At 41.4% G+C, this 20,763-nt stretch overlaps 1 protein-coding gene across 3 annotated transcripts; it reads right to left on the bottom strand.

The window, feature by feature from the left end:
- Positions 1–968: 968 nt before the first annotated feature.
- On the bottom strand, positions 969–16,579 carry LOC100566241 (membrane-spanning 4-domains subfamily A member 8). Of its 3 annotated transcripts, none has more exons than XM_003224108.3 (7): positions 16,422–16,579; positions 12,728–12,959; positions 11,390–11,473; positions 8,411–8,467; positions 6,171–6,311; positions 4,044–4,163; positions 969–2,924 (listed from the first exon to the last, which is right to left on the bottom strand). In XM_003224108.3, the coding sequence occupies exons 2-7, from the start codon at positions 12,920–12,922 to the stop codon at positions 2,802–2,804; spliced, it is 720 nt and encodes a 239-aa protein (XP_003224156.1). In that variant the 5' UTR covers positions 12,923–12,959; positions 16,422–16,579; the 3' UTR covers positions 969–2,801. The 3 variants fall into 3 exon arrangements, with proteins under 3 accessions (XP_003224156.1, XP_003224155.1, XP_003224157.1); XM_003224107.2 differs by having other exon boundaries at positions 16,332–16,546; XM_003224109.4 differs by lacking the exon at positions 16,422–16,579 and adding an exon at positions 15,639–15,981.
- Positions 16,580–20,763: the final 4,184 nt, after the last annotated feature.

Here is a 20,763-nt window from a genome sequence, read left to right as displayed (position 1 = left end):
TGAACTGGATTATATGGCAGTATAGAAGGGACCTAAGTCTTTGAAAGAAAGAAGTGGCTTAAAATGGGCCCCTGAGTTGACATAAGGGTGGGCATAATGTGAACAGACAACAATAAAAAGTAAGAGAAATTTTGGTATCTTTTCCAATCAGTTTAAGAAGTAATCAGGATTCAAACACTTACAAATGCATTGTAACAACAGGTTGCCTGGCATTCAAACAGAACAGCTGAAACTGTGAGGCAAAACTCCAGCAAGCTGAACAATAAAAGCTGGGCAGAAACGAAAAGTTGTGCAACCTGTGGCACAAGAAACATTTGTTTTTGTTTAAAAGATGAATTCAGTTGTAACTTAAGGAAGTATGTAATGATCATATTCTGAGCACCACTGACTTAGGCTAAAGGCTGGTTAAGTGTTAACTGCTTTGTGTTTATTGATCAAAAAGTCCTGGAACAATAAATGATCACGATGGGCAAAAGGACAAAGTATTTTCCAAAATACAAAGTGACTTAAGAGACTTCAGAGACATGAGACGAGAATGCTCAACTTGAAGTTTCCAATATCTTGTAAGTGGCTGGAACCTTAAACAGCAGCACTCCTGTTTGGAGATAAGGATACATTGCAACTTTTTCTCACTAGTTCTCACCAGTACCTTGAAGGGGCTGAACTCCAGCTACATGTTTGGCAAGCACCTAAGCCATGTCTACACTGCCAAATAAAGAGGACTCACCTCTCTGCTACTATGTGGAGTTCAGATGATGCACAATTAGTTTCATCACAGAATCAATCTATCCAGTCATCAAGGAGAAACAAGATTTACTTTGGATGTTCCAGGAACTTGTTGACAGCTGGGTCAGGCCCAAACCTGTGTCCACACCTCCAATGGACACACTGCTGGCCACAGATCCCCCAACTCTAAATTTGGAATTGGTGTATTTGGTCTATGGTTTCTGACTGAACTCACATATTAATTATTTAAAGATTATTAGCAGACAAGTTTATTAAAAAATTGGAGATGATGTATACATACATAATTCCAACATATTGAGATGATATTCAACCATGTATATTATTTTTTACATCAACATTAACCATGTAAACTGATGACAAAATTCTAATACATTGCAGCTTCTAACATTTTGGAGTAATTTGCTTACAGAATTTGCTATGAAAGCAACAATGGACCATATGCAATTTTGACTTCTTAACTATTCTTATTTATAGACATGTCCTTTCTAAATAAAATACACAGCTAATATGTATTTCAACAGTCAATCAGTGATAATGTATTCATATTAATAGTACAGTCATTCTAATGAGGGGGGACAGTATATGTTTTCTTTATATTATGTGACAATTGGCCTTTTCACTGAAGTGACACCCTTTTTACATGAGGAAGAAAAAGAGAGTGAGATATCTTTTAAGGTGTCTCTTTTGACTTGTATTTTTTTTCAATACTGCTTGTGTTTAAACATATTTCAGCTGGAAAAATGAAGGAAGAGATAATTTAAAATGGTTAAAAGGCTTTCAGTTAGTGATGTTTGGACCACCATAGTCCACATCCTTGAAAAACCAGAGAACACTGCTGAATGTTGCCTAATGCCTATACATTTGCTAACTGTTTCTAGGTTCCAGACTGGGATCCCAATTACTGCACCCAAAAATGAGTACTCTTTGGAAGGTCCTTTCTTGTTTAATTGGTGATGGTGCCTGAGGGGCTTCTGAACCCAGATGGATAACCTGTGTCATTTTCACCTGATGTTTTTGAAATAAAAATATTGCCCTATATACTTATGTACCAATCTAGAAATTTTAGTCAAAAAAGTTACCCCCAAAACCTAGTTGAATATGACTACTGTATTCTATTTAAAAATGAGCACCCCCTTCTGAAAGGCTTACTTGGCCCTGGAGAGACTTGGGCCCCTTCTACACTGCTCTATAAAATCCAGATTATCTGCTTTGAACTGGATTATATGGCAGTGTAAACACATATAATCCAGTTCAAAGCAGATAATGTGGATTATTTTCTTTGATAATCTGAAATATAGGGCAGTGTAGAATGGGCCTAAGGCTCCATCTATACTGTCCCATATCCCAGGATCTGATCTTAGATTATGTTTATTCCAGATTTTCTGGCAGTGGAGACCCATATAATCCAGCTTAAAGCAGATAATCTGGGTCATATCCTAAAATATAGGGCGGCGTAGAAGGGATCTCAAAGAACTGAGCTCTTCTATTTTCTTTGGCATGGTGCTGCCTTTGGCTTTTCTGAATGGCTGGTTAGGAAAATTATGATGGTCAGGCATTTTTGAATGGCTGACTACTGAGTGCTTTCCCTTTTTCCATCATTAGTTGGATTCAGAATGCTGTGAATGTGTGAGTGAACTGTAATTCCTAGCACCCAATGTTTTTTATTATCAGTATGCATAGTTGGCCATGTTGGGGTACCAAAGCTAGCATTGTTCTGAGGAGAGAGAGAGTAGGCCGAAGCCTGTTTGTGGTAGTTTTTGCCTCAGGGGTCCCAGTGGCCTGTGAAAGTGGCGGCCAATCAGAAAGCTGACCCATATTCTAGCTGGCCAATCAGAAAGCTGGCACATACACCGCCCGACCAATCAAAATGCTGGCACAAACAAACACTGACTTTTATTATATATATAGATAGATATAGATTTACATTAGATTAGATAGTCTGAGTAGATGTAATACATTTTGCAAAATCTGAAAAAGGAAATGCTTCATATTTTACTCCTGAGGTGCCTGGATGGCAGACATTGCAGTGTAATGACTCTCATAATTTCTTCCATCTATTCTTCATTCCCCTTAAAAGAAGGCTCCGGAACATCATAAGCTGGAGGAGCAGAAGGATAGATTTCAGGAATCATCACTGCATCCCCACTGACAGTGCATGGCACATAAGCCACAGACTCCTGTAACATAATAATAAAGACAAGGCTCCATAAGAAAAGGGCAGTTTTCAGGAAGCATCATCTCATCCTCACTGACAGTGTATTGCACACAAACCAGAGCTTCCTGTAACATAAAAAGGTAATCCATTCTCAGAAACATGATCCTTGCTATCATCATATTCATTGTCTTTAGCACTGTGGCCGTGTAAAGTCCCACCTTCACATTTTATTTGCCATTGCCTTCCCCGAGGATGAGTGAGCGTGACTTGCTCAAAATCACCCAGTGGGTTTCATAGCCAAGGGAGGATTTCAACCCTGATTGCCAGAGCCATAGTCCAATACAAAATCACTTCACCACGCTGGTTCTCACATATACTATATAGTATTTGTATATTTCTAAGGACAATATATATATTACTGGACGTGATGGTAACTGCTTTTCTGTATGTCGATTCCACATTGGTACTTTTGTCTGAAATTATTATCACTTCTTGATTATCAAATCTCCATTCAATTATGAAGTTAATTTTTTTAAAAAAAGTTCCTGACTTCCATAACATTCTTCCTCATGGCCCCCTGGCGCAAGGAAATGATGCACCAGGAGGGCGAAAGGAGCAAAATTATGGCAGCCAGGTATGTTTTAATTTTTAGGAGGAAATTTGGGGGTTTTTGCGGTGGCTGCATGTCATCCCAATTTTAATTGGGGTGTCATGTAGTCAGCCACCCACCTCCTTTTGGAAGAAGTAGGGTCAGGAATCCGCATCAAAGCAGGTTTTGTGGGGCTGTTTGGAAGCACCCTACATGGTCTCAGGCAAGTCAGTCTCTGGCCTGAACTTCACTGTCATTTCCAATTAGAACAGACCCATTAAATCAATCAAATTTACCAGCGTTGGCTCACTATTCAGTAATTGATTCAGCAGGCCAATTGTACTTGAGACTAACCAACAGGATTAGCATAAAAGCAGTTAATGCAATGATAATATATAAGCATAATAAAAAAGAAGAGCAATCTCAGGCCCCTTCTACACTGCCATATAATCCAGTTCAAAGCAGATAATCTGGATTTTAAATGGCATTGTAAAAGGGGCCTCAGTCTGCCAAATAACACCTCAAATTCCAAGTATGGAATCCAAATCTTACCGGGTCACTCTTACAGCAAGTTGCCTGGCACCCAAAGTGTGCTGCAGAAACAGTGATGCAGAATTCTAATAAGTTGAACACGAGGAGCAGGAAATAGATTCTAGTTGTTACATACTGAATCTGGAAAGACATTTTGGTGTGTGAAAATGGTTTTTTTTGGGGGGGGGGGCATCTCAAATATATCTCAAATATATAGCTCTTGGTTCAGCTGAAGAGTTTAAATAACTTCATGCTCAATTGAAGCATTAAGTTTGGGGCAGAAGGGCTGACAAATTGGGTGGCCGAGATGTCTACCAGGCATACAGAATTGGGCGGGGGTAGGGGGTGGGTGATGCACCTTTTAGAGAGATAGTGTCAAAACTTTGATAGTGGGCATGAAGCTGCAATATCATAAGCAGGTTCCAGGCATGCCTGTGTTATGGAATCAATATGATGGAATACTGGGAGTTGTAGTTTTACAATGTCTTTAGCCTTCTCTGCCAAAAGGTGCTAGTGCCTCATCAAACTACAATCCCACAGCTCCATAGCATGAGCCATGACAGTTAAAGTGGGGTAAAATTATATCAGTGTAGATACACACATAGTGTCAATTCAGTTTTAAACATACGAGTTATTTATGCTGACTTATCCTTTACACTGAGCCCTCAACGTGCACTGGGGTTAGGAGCACATAATCCCCATGAAAGTGAAAAACCACAAATAAAGAAATTGCTTTTTTTTTTTGCTTGAGAGGATGCCTCTCTAGAAATATCTAGGTCTTCTAGCATGACTCTATCGTTAACTTCAATTGGAAACTAAACACAAAATCACATTGGCTATGGATTCCTAGAAAGATCTTATTTCTAGAGATCTCTACGGTCCCTTCTACACTGCCCTATAAAATCCAGAATATCTGCTTTGGACTGGATTATATGGCAGTGTAGACTCATATAATCCAGTTCAAAGCAGATAATGTGTATTATCTGCTTTGTTAATCTGGATTATATGGTAATGTAGAAAGGGCCTAAATCTTCCAGCATGGCTAGAGGAAAGTGACTATAGAGTCATACTTGAGATTCTAGAGATAATACTAATACTAATAATAATAATAAAACTTTATTTATAACCCGTTTCTATCTCCCCGCGGCGACTCAGAGCAGTTCACATGGGGACCAAGCCAACTCAACAGATACAAAATATGACAGCATATATAATGAAAACAATAACAGCAAAATAACATTCAGAAAATACATAGCGAGCATCATGACTAAATGGTGGGGTTATTAATAAATTACAGGGAAGGCAGGCATGTGCAAAATCACAAGGCAATGAGATTTAGGAATAGGGTAAAGATTCCTAGGGAGAAAACATTTAGTCAAATCTGTGAATAATCAAATCTACAAAAGTCAAAACAGCAAATGTGGAGGAATGACAGAACATCATTCAAGTTATTTTGACCATATTAATTGTAAAATAAATCATTTTTATAAGTGTCCAGAATGACTGTTGTTATTTCTATTGCTAGTGCTGCTGTGCTCATTCATTCATTTCATTGATATCCAATTTTCTCCTGGCATGTGACCCCACCATTTTAGAGAATTTACTCTTCAACTGTGGAAAACTCCTTAATACAGATCCAAGAAATTACTACAGAATGAGCCCCCCCCCCCCCCCCCCAAAATGGAAGTGGATGCCGAGGTGAGAGTTGGCAAAACCCCACAAAATCAAATGCCTCTTTAAAAATTGTCCACTGACACAATGAAGAAGAAAGGCTGAATCGTAACAGTGAAACATTCAATAGACAGAAATATTAACATATTCAACTCTTTATTGCTAGTACAAATTCTTAACCTTGAGGGCAAAAATGTCTACTTAGACCCCCAGAGATTTCCAAAACCAGGTTTATAAAACCATAAACCAAAGACAGATGAATGGAAGAGAATCATATGCATAATTTGAGGGTTTTTAGCTTTAACTTGCAGAACATTTCTAATTACCCAAAAGACAGGCTATGTATTAAACTAACGAGAACTGTTGTAATGAAAAGCAGAAAACTCAAGGTACATATCGTTTCTCTCCCACTTACATATATTGACCTTTTTGGAGCTTAATCATAAAGTCGATGTCCTGCATGAGATTTCCCCTTACCATTATCATGTCATTGTGATGAGAGTAATCTGGATCACTACTCAGATAGTGATTAACTACAGCCAAACCTATTATATAGAGAATGATGCCAATCAATGATATTATAGCGCTCGTCAAGTTCATTCCCACACTGCATCGTACCTGAAAGAGATAGACAAAGAATGAGGCTATCAAGAAAGAAAGAAAGAAAGAAAGAAAAAAGAAAGAAATGAAGGAAGGAAGGAAGAGAAGGAAAGCAAGCAAGCAGGCAAGCAAACACAGGTCTTTATGGAGGGAAATTGTCACATAAAAGGAATCCTTCCACTCAAATTAGTATCAAGCAAAGCATACCTTAAACAACTCATTAGTACGTCTTCTGCTATACTGGACTCTGGATCCTGTGTTGCTGTCAGGCATGGATATATTTGGAGTATGATCTTATTTCCCATGTTACTAAGCCAGTAGCTTCATGCCACACCAGAAGGAAACATATCCATGCTTCTGTGTTCACCATCAGAAAAAATTACTCAAGAAACAAGAGATAGTGCCATCACCCCAGATCTCCTGGCACTTCTGACATTACAGGTCAAGTATCCAAAATGTTTTGAACCCTATGTGTTTTAGACTTTTACAAATTTTGCAATATTTGCATATACATAATGAGATATCTTGGAGATGTGACATAATGTAAGCAGCATAGTATATACTGGAATTGAGAGGCTTGAGAAAGACATAAGGCTGGAGAGAAGCATGAGGCTAGAGAGAGAGAGACTGTGAATCTATGAAATGGCAATAAACAAAGCATAGGTCTCAGTGAGAATCCATGCCTCTCACTATTTCACAGATCCTCATATATCTCTCCAGCCTTGTGCTTCTTTTATCTCACTCCAGCCTTTCTTTCTCTGAGGACCCTGCTTTCACCTTGCAAATAAATACCATATTTCATCAATTATAAGATGCCATAATGATAAGATGCACGTTAATTTCAAGTTTCAATTCTTCAAAGAAATCTTAGAATATGTGAGGAGGGGATCAAGACGATATGGGAAGCGGTTATTATTTTGACTCCCCACTGAATACTTATCCTCACCTTATCTTCTTTTCTTACTGCCAACCCACACAAGGACCTCTTCATACGTACAATTTTTCAGTGATGGCAGCTGGGTTTTGGAGATTCAGCCACAGAGCCCGATGACTCCCACCACACCCCAGATAACTACTTCCATGGAAGCTCTGTGGCTGAAGTGCCTACCACTGCTCACTCAACATGGCCAATATGTGTGGCTTCTTGATTCCAGGCTGTCACTGCCATTCTTAGGACCCCATCACATTGAGGCCAAGAAGCTGAGGGACAGCAGTGGAAGGCAGGGAAAACCATGGCACAGTATCACACTGCATTCTCTTACTGTCAGGGGTTGTGGGATCCCTTGCCATGATGTTTCCCTGCTGTCCCTGGCTTCCTCCCATTTTCTCCCCAGTTTCTTCTATGAAGTCAGGTATACAGTCAACTCTTATGAGCTCAGTTTCTCTGTGCTGCTGGCACAGAGCCCAGTGGAGCTCTGCCAGAAGTAGCCCTGCATCATATGATAGGCTTTGAGGGAGTCTGTGGCGGCAGTGTGCCAGCAGCACGGAGAAACGAGGAGAAGACGCTTCTCTGACTCAATAGAATTAGGTCCTTGGTCACTGCTATTCCCTTTCACTCCAGGTTCATTTTATTGCAAGGTGGTTGTTGTATTTTTATAAAAAATATTATCTTTTTTGGAACCTTGATTTGGGGATAAACTATGTACCATGAATCAGTGAAATATGGTAAATTACTTTTGCCGCCTCAAAGGTAGAAGTTGGTAGCTGGCAGCAAAAAGTTTTGGTTTTTCTGATCAGGGGGGATCAACCCATATGGTGCATGCATAAGTTACAAAGGAAGGCTCCCAGTCTGTACAACCCTGTTGTCTGTCTGGGTCACCAAAGAAAGTGGTTGGACTAGATGCTGAGTAGCAGATGCAAAGGAGTCTGAAAATTTCCCATCCTTTCAGGATGGTCTTCATTTACAGAAGAACTGGATGTGTACAAGAGCTTACTCTTGAACAGTTTGGGAGGAATTCATGGAATTTTGGTAAGTGCGTCCCCTGTTTAAATTTAGAGAACAAAATTCAAAATAACATAGATTGCAGAAGTAGCTTCCCAAAGTGTAATGAAAAGGAAGCTTGCTTGTTGTTATTCACAGCATTATAGAAGATACGAAACTGTTGTGTCTCGCTCACCAATCCACGTGTCAGACGTTTCTCAACTGCCACAGATAGCGATCCGGAAACAATAAACTGCCCAAAAGAAGGGAAATGATGCATTAGAACAGTACTACCCTTCCTGCACCTGTACAGTCCACGAATCATTGACTATTGGTCCACTGAGAGCTTCCAGAAATGAAAGGAAGTGTTTGAGCCAATGGATACAAAGATTGTACTCATTAAGATTAGGGAGGACAAAGGCTGATGTTTGAAAAAAACTTACTGGTCTACAGTTCACATTAAAAATATCTCTGTATTACAAACAAAACACTTGTCTTGCATTGAATGAATGCTGAATAAATAGCTCACTCTTTCCCTTGAAGGGCAGTCAAATACTGTATATCCAGTAGCTTCATTATTATGAAGAAGTGATTACATCCTCAGATTTAACAGCAGCCCTCTACACTACTCTGGGTTTTAGCAGCTCCACCTTTGTTACTAATAATGGAATCACTGGGAGTACATGAGGCCAACTAGTGACATCTTTCAAGTAGGAGACTTATTTAATGTATATCACCTTCTTCTACCAAAATGTAGATCACAATCCAATTACTGATCTTTACGTAGCAATACAATACTATTTGCAAGGAAACTGAAGGTATCAACAGCACTGGGAGAAAACTGATGCATACAGAATACAAATGAAATCCCCGAAGAAGGAACTGTTTCTATGGTTCAGCACTAATAGTGGGACATTTTCTTGTGGAGTTTCAATTCGATTGTCAAATTTGCTTAACATCTATAACATAAACATATATGCACATGAACGAGTAATTTTTTTTTTATTCTTCACATTATACCTATATGGAATTCCTTTTAAAGACAATTGCTTACTGTATATACTCATGCATAAGTCGAGAAATTTTACTCAAAAAATCAACCCCACAAAATTGGAAGTACTGTACCTTAACATTGATAAAAAAGGAACCACGCCCTTCTTTGATTAGAGTGGTGAATCACACAAGCTTAATCTTTCTTGGAAGAACCTAAAAGAAGCATTGATCATTTCTCTTCTCTCCACCATGGCTCTGATGTTTTTGAATGCCAGAAGGCTGAGGAAATGACGGCAGCAGCCAGGGACAACTGGCTTCCTGAGATGGCACTGACAATTTTTTCTTTCTATGGAATGACCCTCAACTTATCAATGGATCATATCAAAATTCATAATTTTGGCTCCCATTAAATTACCTGTCATTAATTTAATAATAATGATTTATTTCTTACCTGCCTCTTCTTGTGGCTCGAGGCAGGTTGCAGCATAATTAAAACACAAACATTGTAAAAATTCTATAAATATAAGCGTTTCTATAAAAGATACATATTAAAACATATTTATATAAAATACATATTAAAATACACAGAACAGAAGATTAAACACAAAACAGGAGTTTAAAATTCATGTTTAAAACTGGCTAGGTAGGCCTGCCGGAAGAGATAGGTCTTTAGACGGTTTTTAAATTCCGACAGCTAATTTAGCTGCTGGAGCTCTTCCGGCAGGTCTAAAACAGCCCTAAAAACATGGCTAAGTGCCCAGGCTTTTAACAAATAAATGATAAAGATGACACAGACTGACCTATGGATAAGGCACAAGGTTTTCGGATGAACGGATCCGAGCACATTTATTTTTAAAATTTATATACTGTAATTTTACATTGTATTTAATTGTTTTTTAACTGATTTTATGTACTGTTGATTGATTTTGTATAGGCATCTAATTGTGCCAGTGTTTATTTATTTATTTATTTATTTACAGTATTTATATTCCGCCCTTCTCACCCCGAAGGATCACATTACACATATAAGGCAAACATTCAATGCCTTGACATAGAACAAAGACAAAGACAAACGCAGGCTCTGAGCTGGCCTCGAACTCATGACCTCTTGGTCAGAGTGATTGGTCTCAGCTGCTCACCAGCTTGCGCCACAGCCCTGAGTGTTGTAAGCCACCCTGAGTCCCTTTGGGTGAGAAGGGCGTGATATAAATATTGGAAATAAATAAAATAAGGTCATTCCACAGTCTTGAGGCAGCCAATGGAAAGGTCCTCTAGGTGATAGTCGCCAGTCGGGTTCTGGCTGGAGTAGCTGCCCCCCAGAGGACCTAAGTGTGCAGCCCCTGGAGGTCTGCAGATAATAGTGAGGGGCTCCATAGCACCATGCTGCTTCCCACCTCCTTCTTTTTCCTCCTCTTGAGAAATGTAGGGAAATTAAAGTTTTGAGCTGCTGGAAACAGCAGGGCACATACCTTTCCCCTCCTCCCTTGCTCCTCAGTCTCTTTTTCTCACTGCCCTTTTTTCTTTGCTTCCAAAGCACTATTTCTCTCCCACCGCTCAGGGGGTGCTTTAATTGGATTTTCCTGCATGGCAGAAGGGGGTTGGACTGGATGCCCCCTGGAGTTTCTGCAATTATTATTCTTACTACTACTACTACTACTACTACTACTACATCTGTTGGGGGGTGCTTTGATTATGTTGTTTCTGCATGGCAGAAGGGCTGGACTGGATGACCCCTGGGGTCTTCCACTGAAATACTGTTAAATTTAATTTGGTTAAAATTGTTCTTAATTTTAAAAATTGTATTGCACTTTCCCCTTTTTTTGCACTGTGTGAAATAGTTCACACAAACATTCTCCAGCCACCTGCCACTGACCTGGCCCACGCCTGGTATATAATATAATCTTGGGGCTGCACGAGAAACTTTTACTTTAAAAAGTTTGAGAACCCCTGCTGTAGGTAACCTGGACCCAAACCATTTATGGGCTAAAGATCAAAACCAACATCTTGTAATTTACACAAGAGGTCAATTTACACATGAGTATATACAATATCAATCACTACACACAATTTGTCAAAACTAATTGTACTCCATTCTGCAATATCTAGATTCCCAACTATTGACAATGAAACTGACAAGGTCTCAGGCAGATATCAACAATGAAAATAACAATATTCTACTTACAAAAAGTCCTCCACATAACACGAGCCAGTCAAAAAGAATAGTCACTAATCCAATATTTAGTAATCCAATCATAATCTGGACAGCCTGGAGAAAGATACAGCAGAAGCAAAATAAAATAGTGACCCTTTTCCCTGTGAAAACATGAATCCTGACTTATAGCTTGAAAATGGCATTTGTAAACACAGGACAAAAACTAGAAAGGTGATTCCCTTTAATTCTGGAGTGAGGCAAGGACAAACAGGGTGTGGTTTCCTATTCAGTTTCACAAATGCTGAAAGTGGGACCGGTGTCCAGATAAGTCAGGATTGCCTTAGACCTGCTGGACTGTCACCTTGTCCTCTATATCACTACCACTGCTTTTCACCGGCCATGGATCTCTGGCCAACACTTGTTAAGTCTGCTGTTCCTTCTTCTTGCTGATCACATGGATGTGCCTTTCTGACATCAGTGACATGACTGTAATGGTAAGCATTCAGACAGAACTTTGTGGCTTTTAGGAAGTCAGGGAATACTCTGGAGTTTGCTGGAAACTCCAGAATATGCTCCAACCTGGCCTAAAGCAGAGCAAAGCCAGATTAAACCTAAGAAAACTCGGTGATACTCCCCGAAGTTGCTGTTTGTTGTGGATTCACTGTGAGTCGAGGTTTCTTGGCAAATGTAGACAGGCCTTTAGCCTCCTTCTCAAGGCTTTCTAAGGGTGCTCTCCACTGGCCAGAAAACAATGCTGATCCAGAATGGGATACTCTGGAAATGTGTCACTGGAAGCTACACTGCACACCCCTGAGCCAGCTCAGAAGGTGGATGGCGGCCTCACTGTGCAAACATAATTGTTTAGCACCATTTTCATAACTGGTGGAGACTGAAAATGTCAGATCAATGTGGCAAGATAGGTGCCATCCCTTCTGTAGAAGTTACCCAATTTAAGTCTGTGTTAACCAGAATCAGTCAGTATATTGTGCAATCAGCACAGAGTTGATTAGCTCTCCCTTCACAATAAATACGTCAATGTAGATGTACCCTAAGAATACACCAACAATATCCAGCTTGCATTTTATGCTTAGTTCCTTATTCTGTTTTATTGGCTGATGTTTCTATCGAAGAAGTCACATTTTGCTGGATATGACCTATTCATTTCTCCTATGCTTCTTTCACCAAAAGGGCAGCTAAATTAGCTGGAAATTAAAAGCTCACAGTACAATCTCTAAATCTGCAGGGGATGTGTTCCCTGATTTCATGTTGATCCACAAAGCCAAAACACTGACAAAATCGGGAAGGAAACTATTTTTGTTTTGGGTTGATGAGTCCTTGCTTCTTTGAGCAGAGATCAAAGATTCTCACCCCCAAAGTCTTGAGCTCTACTTTGGCGAGTTTCTCTAGAGGTCCCAGTGGAGGATTCTGCTCAGGTGGGTTGCCGGGGCTTCCAAACTGCTGCCCTAGTTGTTGTACACCTGTACCTGTACCAGGAAATCCCTGGCCTGCTTGATATGCGTTGTCACCATCAAAGGGAATGTGCACTACTATTCCACTAGCCATGTTCAACAGATGTATTCAATTCCCTCAGATAAGTAATCTGCAGTCAAAGGAGAAAAACAAACATTCTCTCAGATTTGAACCAACATCCACTATTGTGGACACATAGATCAAACTCCCAGCCACTCATTTGATTCATGAATAAGCAATCAACAGAGAATCTATATTTACACAGTTGACAAAGCATTAAAACACAAAACATTACAGTCATTAAACACATTTGGATTTATAAAATCAGGTTAACAGAAATAAAACAATATAATTTTTCTGCAAGTACTAAATATTGCATGGACATAAGAAAGTGATGACACAGTCAGAAAAAGACTTTATTGGAGGATGCATTAAATCCTTCTGGCGCCCCTTCCACACAACTGTATAGAACCCCATATTATCTGTTTTGAACTGGGTTATATGGCAGTGTTGAAGTGGGTGAAGAGAGAGGTCACCGAGACTGCTCTTGAGACTTGAAAAATCATAGTTTAATTTCCAGCTGGTATGTCTCTGCTGGAAATCTGTTCCAAAAGCCAGAGACCCAAACAAAGGGAATTATCTTATTTTAAACATTCCTGTTACAAGTAAAGTTACATGCCTAGTTAGCTCTACATCACAGAGATAACCTTTGATCCTCTCAACATATGCTACATACATTATTTCTTTTAAAAGCAGTTATAAACATATTTTCAGTTCATCCATCAAAATGCCCTACCACTTTCCTTCCATTAGGCTTCATGTCAGCCTGTTCCCTGATACCTGGAATTTACAGATAACAGATAATTAATTCCCTTGCCTTTACATTGAACAGACCTCTTGGGCATTCCTTTGCCTTCTAGCTACTGCATCTAAAAATCTAATTTCCTATATTTCAAGGTGCTTCTACATACAATATGTGTGTGTTTATGTTTATATATTTCTTAATACATCCATAACAGTGTGGAGTGGACTCAGTTCAAAGCAAATATTGTAGACTGTCCGCCTTGATAATCTGGATATACGACTGTGTGAAAGAGCCTTTAGCCTCTTCATAATCATTGCAATGTAATAGAATAAGCAAGATAGACTGTACCTCAAAGTTTGTTATAGGGGAACTTATGCATGAGTTGTTCCTTTTCAGCAACAACATACATGAAATTGTGAAAAGGGGGAGAAAAGAAGGGTTTTGCCTTTTTGTTCTAGAGAAAATTAAAGTCGATAAATTGTAAACTCCTTTGTCGTCTAAAAACAACAGATCAACACTGCTCAAACCAACTAGCAGGACAACTTCCTCTTCAGTTTGTGTTCCAGCTTGAGTTTTCATAGTACCCCATTTTAGGAAACACAGCCTCTTTCTCCATTTTCCTAAATCTCTATTTGAACTGGTATATATTTGCAATGCTACAGCAGAATGCAGAACATTAGCTATCAAGAAATTTCATGGACACAAAGGGAAACATTTGCAAATGGGGTCAAAGTAATATTCCCAGGTTTTCAAAATAGCAATAAGGAACAGTTATAATTCATGATAGGCAGTGTTGACAATCAGGAAGTATCGATTAAATACCAAATAAAAGTATTGGTTTCAGCTAATTTTGGAATGTACTTCTCTGTGAAATTGACATATTGCCCACATACATGAATGAAGGCCTACACTCCAAAATATGAGACTCTTTGTCATCTTGTTCAGTCTGTACATTTTAAAACCATCTAAAAACCTATCTCTGCCGGCAGGCCTACCCAGCCAGTTTTTAAGTATGAATTTTAAGCCCGTGTCCTTTATTTAATCTCTGTTTCGTGTATTTTAATATGCATTTTATAGAAATATGTTTTAATATGTGTATTTGTGGTATTTTACAATGTTTATGTGTTTTGGGTTGCTGTGAGTCTTTCGGGCTGTATGGCCATGTGCCCAGTGATTCTGGCCATGAAAGCCTTCGACAATGCATTTATGTGTTTTAATTACTTTGTAACTTGGTAAGAAGTAAAATTATTATTATTATCATCATCATTACCACCATCATCACCATTTTCTAATATATTGGGGGGCCTCCATTTAGTTTCAGGCCATGTGTTCAGGCGCTGAACCTTTGTTGGTATATTTGTAAAACTTCATTTTGTTTAGGCCTCAGATTAGGCTTTAAGCCTTTCCCAGGATATTTGAAGGCCTTCATTTTATTGCAGGCTTTGTGTTGGCTTTTAGGCATGGGCTGGTATATGGGGAGGCCTCCGTTTTGTTTCAGGCCACACAATCAGGCTTTTAGACTTTGTCAGTACATTTAGAGGTCTCCATTTTGTTCAGGCCTCATGTTGGGCTTCATGCCTTTGGGATGACTATGGCCATGTCTGCTGATGGCAGAAGGAGCCACTTGACCCTCCTCCTTGCTGATTGTATGGGCGCCCCATTTTGACATTGGTGGAAAGCAGCAACAGTGACATGGAGACAAGGCGGCTGGGTTGAACTGGCTAGACAATAATTCCAGTTGCCAGTGTTCAAACTTTTAATGAGACTTTCAAATACGAGCCAATTTTAAAAAGCAATATCTTTTCAATCAAGTTGAATGAAATTGTGGGCAGGGGGCTCAGCGAATACATTTTCAGCAGGCTATTAGTTTCTTTTCTAGTGATGCAGCCAAGAAAAACACTAAGGTGTCTGCAGTATGTGGATTTGAAAAGAGGAAATCATGTAGTATGCAGATTTGAAAAGAGGAAATCATACAAGAAGACAGCTAACACCTATTTCACTCACTCTGGCCCAAGTCCTCTCTTCTAATTCCTTCACGTCTGAGACCAGGGAGCCTGCTTTTAGGGAAAATATTTCCACAAAGATAGCCTTATAGACGGGGGACAGGAACAGCATCCCTTACTCCTGCTTTACTAATGTCCTGATTGGGGAGGGAGTCCCAATTATTCTTCTGTCTTCCCACTTTTTCAGCTGCTTTTAAAATGCCCCCTTTCTCTCTCCTCCCCCACACCTCTCCTCTTTTGTCCTCAGCCTAGCTCATTGCTGCAAAGTGAGTTCAAACTATAAAAGTACAGCTTGAAGTCCCTCAACTCAGCAGTGGAGAGAAGAGAGTGGATGAGTCCCCATACAACAGCAAGCTGCCACAGCCCCTCCTCACTTGGCTGTCCTTCCTCATGAAGAACTTCTTCTCTGCCATCTTTGAACCCCCACAGCCCACCGCCTGACCTTGCTTGGCCAAACATCCTGCAATACAGGCATGAACAAACTTGGGCCCTCCAGGTGTTTTGGACTCCAACTCCCACAATTCCTAACAGCCGGTAGGCTGTTAGGAATTGTGGGAGTTGAAGTCCAAAACACCTGGAGGGCCCAAGTTTGCCCATGCCTGCTGTAATATGTTGGACAGTATATTTGCCCAGATATCAGCCTCTCCCATAAAATAATGCCTCTCATTCATTTCCAGCAGAACACAAAACTAACCTGTTGTTCATTCAAACTTTTCAGAGGTGTGCTCTGGATGAAATTAAACACTGCTCTTGAGTGAAATTAACTCTCTCCAGAATTACTCACATTTTTTGGCCTGTGTTGTATTTGTTGGCAAACTCCCAGTGTGGCTGGCTGGAAATGTGTCTCACGTGCAGTAAGGGAAAACGAAAGTGAGTTTGTAGGAGGAGCTTTATCTTGCCCTCCTAGAAGATCCAACACTTACTCCTTGCTGTCCTTGTCTCACTCTGTGATGACACTTGACTCTCACACTCACGCATCCTGCTGTGACACCTGAGACATCAAAAACATCTACGCAACAGAATGATAGCAGTTTCATACTTTAACTGCCATAGCTTCATCCCATGGCATCATGGCATTTGTATCTTGTTGCAGCACCAGGAGCCCCCCCCCCCCCCCAGTGGCATAGTGGGTTAAATCCTTGTGCTGGCAGGACTGCTGACTTGAAGCTTGGGTTGCTGTTGTCGGTTCAAATCCAACCTGGGGAGAGCGCTGATGAGCTCCCTCTATTGCTGGCATGGGCAAGCTTCGGCCCTCCAGGTGCTTTGGACTTCAACTTCCACAATTCCTAACAGCTGGTAGGCTGTTCGGAATTGTGGGAGTTGAAGTCCAAACACCTGGAGGGCCGAAGTTTGCCCACGCCTGCTCTATCAGATCCAGCTCCATACGGGGACACAAGGATGGTAAAAACATCAAAAACGCCTTGCAGACGGCCAATTCTCTCACACCAGAAGTGACTGGCAGTTTCTCAAGTCGCTCCTGACATGGGGGGGAAAGAAATCAGAACCCTCCAAAAGAGAAGAGCAAATATCTCACAAAACTACACATCCTAGGATCATATTGCATTGAGCCATGGTAATTAATGAATCAAACCGCTATAATTCTGCAATGTGAATGCTGCCTTCATCTTACAGAGATTTCCTGGCAAGAAATATTTTGCTTCAGATGAATGAAGAGGAATTTGAAACGCTGACAATATTTTTTTTTTCTGGTATTGTCCATATTTTAGCCTGTTCCAAGCAGTGACATGGGATTGGTTTTTATGAACATTACAACAAAGATTTCCCCCTTCCTTTGGTCAGTTTGGGGAGTTTGCTTTCTGTTTAGAACTGTACCAGATATATCAATAGACTATTATAACTTTGGGAGCCCCGGTGGCGAGGTGTGTTAAAGCACAGAGCTGCTGAACTTGCAGACCGAAAGGTTGCAGGTTCAAATCCCGGGAGCGGAGTGAGCACCCGCTGTTAGCTCCAGCTTCTGCCAACCTAGCAGTTCAAAAACATGCTAATGTGAGTAGATCAATAGGTACCGCTCCAGCGGGAAGGTAACGGCACTCCATGCAGTCATGCCGGCCACATGACCTTGGAGGTGTCAATGGCAGCTTTTCAGCTTAGAAATGGAGATGAGCACCAACCCCCAGAATCAGACATGACTGGATTTAACGTCAGGGGAAACCTTTACCTTTTATTATAACTTTATTTTTAATCCACCACCCTCTCCCCAAAGGGACTCAAGGTGGCTTACATGTGGGACCAAGCCCAGAGCATACAACAAAATTTACCAACTAAAACGCAATTAAAAACATAATAACATATAGCAATCTAATTAAACAATTAAAAACAGCAGGGTATAAAACATCATTAAAATGAATCAAAACCATCCTCAACAACCAATAACCAATATGGTGGGCATAATCAGAATAAGAGAGGGCTGGGCATTGACTTATGTAAAACGCACAACCTTGTTTTTGCTTTCAATTTCATTCACTCCCAGCACTTGTTCTCAAAACTACAAAATAGTTCCTCTGCCATCTCTCCAGAAAGAAAGAACAAATCAAGGGGAATATATATGGGGATGGCAGCAGAGCTATTTGCCTAGAAATACATAAAATATTTTGTTTCCATGACCAGAACCTTAATGGGGAGGCCAAATTCCAAGATATTTTGTGGAGAAAAAATAATAGAATCATACCGCTAGAGTTGGAAGACCTTGTGGGCCAGCCAGTCCAACCCCCTGCCAAGAAGCAGGAAAATTGCATTCAAAACACCCCCAACTGATGGCCATCCTGCCTCTGCTTAAAAGCCTCCAAAGAAGGAGCCTCCACCACATTCCAAGGCAGAGAGTTCCACTGTTGAACAGCTCTCACAGTTAGGAAGTTCTTCCAAATGTTCAGGTGGAATCTCCTTTCCTGTAGTTTAAAGCCGTTGTTCCACATCCTAGCCTCCAGGGCAGCAGCAAGCAAGCTTGCTCCCTCCTTCCTACGATATGACTTTCCCTCACATATTTATACATGGCCCTCATCATGTCTCCTCCCAGCCTTCTCTTCTGCAGGGTAAACATGCCCAGCTCTTTAAGCCACTCCTCATAGGGCTTGTTCTCCAGGCCCTTGATCATTTTAGTTGCCCTCCTCTGGACACTTTCCAGCTTGTCAACATCTCCCTTCATTTGCAGTGCCCAGGATTGGACACAGTATTCCAGATATGGTCTCACCAAGGCAGAATTGAGGGGTAGCATGATTTCCCTGCTCCATAGGAAATCCTACTGCCTCCATCCCCATCGTTTTCTTCAGGTTTTTGTTCATGAGATGGCAGGGAGGAGGCAGCATTAAGTACGTAAGCAAGCCAGTAAGTAAAACTTTATTTCTATCCCACCCTATCTCTCCAAGGGGACTCACGGCGGCTCACAACATAAAAGGCAAACATTCAGTGCCATCAAAAATACAACAATAAATTCAACAAATTCAAATAGACAATACAGCATATTCAACAATCATACAAATCACATGAGAAGCAATAATAACAAGTTAAAACAATATCAATTAAATGAGGGCTCAAAAGAGCTGCAAATAAAAGCAAAGATTGCCTGCTTTGGTCTGCCCCATAACAAATCTAGCAGGGATGCTCATCACACATTTTTGATTGAAATCAGACCTACTCTCTGCCCCGCCCCCTCTTTCTTGGTGAACCTATTGATAGCCCTGTTGGAGACCTGATGGTGACTATTGATACTGTTGGAGCCTCAGTGATGTTGCCTATTGCCTTTGAAACATTTAAGGGAAAAAGAAATAATGCTGGTGAAAAAGACTTGTATACTTGAAATAAAAATGTTCTGTGCTGATATTTTAATCACTTTTGAATCATTACTCCACTAAAAATTGCCACCCCATGGCTACTGTGTTTTATTTTATTGCATTTTATATTGTGTTCATTTTTATGTTTATCTTTAGGCACTTTGTGTTGTCTGTTAGCCGGCAAAACGGAAAAAAAGAAAAGTATGGTATATACTATAATATAAAGTAAGTTATAGTTCTATACTTTCTCAAGTGATATAGTCACTTATATATTATGATTGTGGTATCGACTGGTCTCTTGGGTATGCATCCAGTTTTGGCGACCTTCTTCAGGTAGATCTTCTTCAGGTAATCCTGGCGTTTCCTCTGTTTGCTTTAGGTAGTATATCTTGATGCTCTGCTGTCTTATTTCTTCTTTTAAAAATAAATAGAAAAGAACTATATAGTGCACTATTTGTAAGTTGAGTCAAAATAATACAAACCATACTGAAAATAGACATCAGGGCCGGCCCCACTATGAGGCCACCTGACGCCGCCGCCTCGGGCGCAGGTCCGGGGGGGCGGCGTCAGGCTGGGCGGGAGGCGGGGCACCGCCCTGACGGTGCCCCGCCTCCCGCCCAGTGCGCCCTGGCCCGTCTGGCGTTTTCTAGCTGGCCAGACTGCAGCGGAGGTCCCTCCAGGCCGCAATCGCCAGCTAGAAAAGGCAAGACGGGCGAGCGGGAGTAGTGTGGGAGGCGGGGCCAGCTCTGGCGCCGCCCCCTCCGCCCAGCGTGCCCTGGCCCCGCCTCCCACGCTGCGTGGGAGGCGGGGCCAGGGCATGCTGGGCGGGGGGGCAGAGTTGGCCCCGCCTCCCACGCTACTCCCGCTCGCCCATCTGGCCTTTTCTAGCTGGCCAGACTGCAGCGGAGGTCCCTCCAGGCCGCAATCGCGGCCTGCAGGGACCTCCGCTGCAGTCTGGCCAGCTAGAAAAGGCCAGACGGGCGAGCGGGAGTAGCGTGGGAGGCGGGGCCAGCTCTGGTGCCCCCCCCGCCCAGCGTGCCCTGGCCCCGCCTCCCACGCAGCGTGGGAGGTGGGACCAGGGCATGCTGGGCGGGGGGGGGGGGGCAACTCTGGCCCCGCCTCCCGCACTATTCACCCTGGCCCCGCCTCCCACGCAGCATGGGAGGCGGGGCCAGGGCACACTGGGCGGGGCCAGGGCGCGGGATGCGGGGCCGGTGGCGGGGGCGCTTTTCAGCACCCTCGCTTCACAATCAAAATTATCTCCGGCCGGCCCTGATAGACATGTATTATACACCCCAATAATATCTTATATAGTATACAAATATCAAGATTTACAAC

Source organism: Anolis carolinensis, chromosome 1 (genome assembly GCF_035594765.1).
Source record: "Anolis carolinensis isolate JA03-04 chromosome 1, rAnoCar3.1.pri, whole genome shotgun sequence".
Lineage (NCBI taxonomy): Eukaryota > Metazoa > Chordata > Lepidosauria > Squamata > Dactyloidae > Anolis > Anolis carolinensis.
Note: the sequence above shows the minus strand (reverse complement) of the source record. Positions and strands in the feature narration are given on the sequence as shown.

Excerpts from the sequence above, each read along its gene's own strand:
- LOC100566241 (XM_003224108.3), bottom strand. The coding sequence starts at position 12,922 with ATGGCTAGTGGAATAGTAGTGCACATTCCCTTTGATGGTGACAACGCA. Across the intron at positions 11,474-12,727 it reads TAGAGCTCAAGACTTTGGGG|GCTGTCCAGATTATGATTGG; the intron begins GTGAGAATCTTT and ends ATCTTTCTCCAG. Across the intron at positions 2,925-4,043 it reads CTTGCTGTAAGAGTGACCCG|GAGTCTGTGGCTTATGTGCC; the intron begins GTAAGATTTGGA and ends ATTATGTTACAG.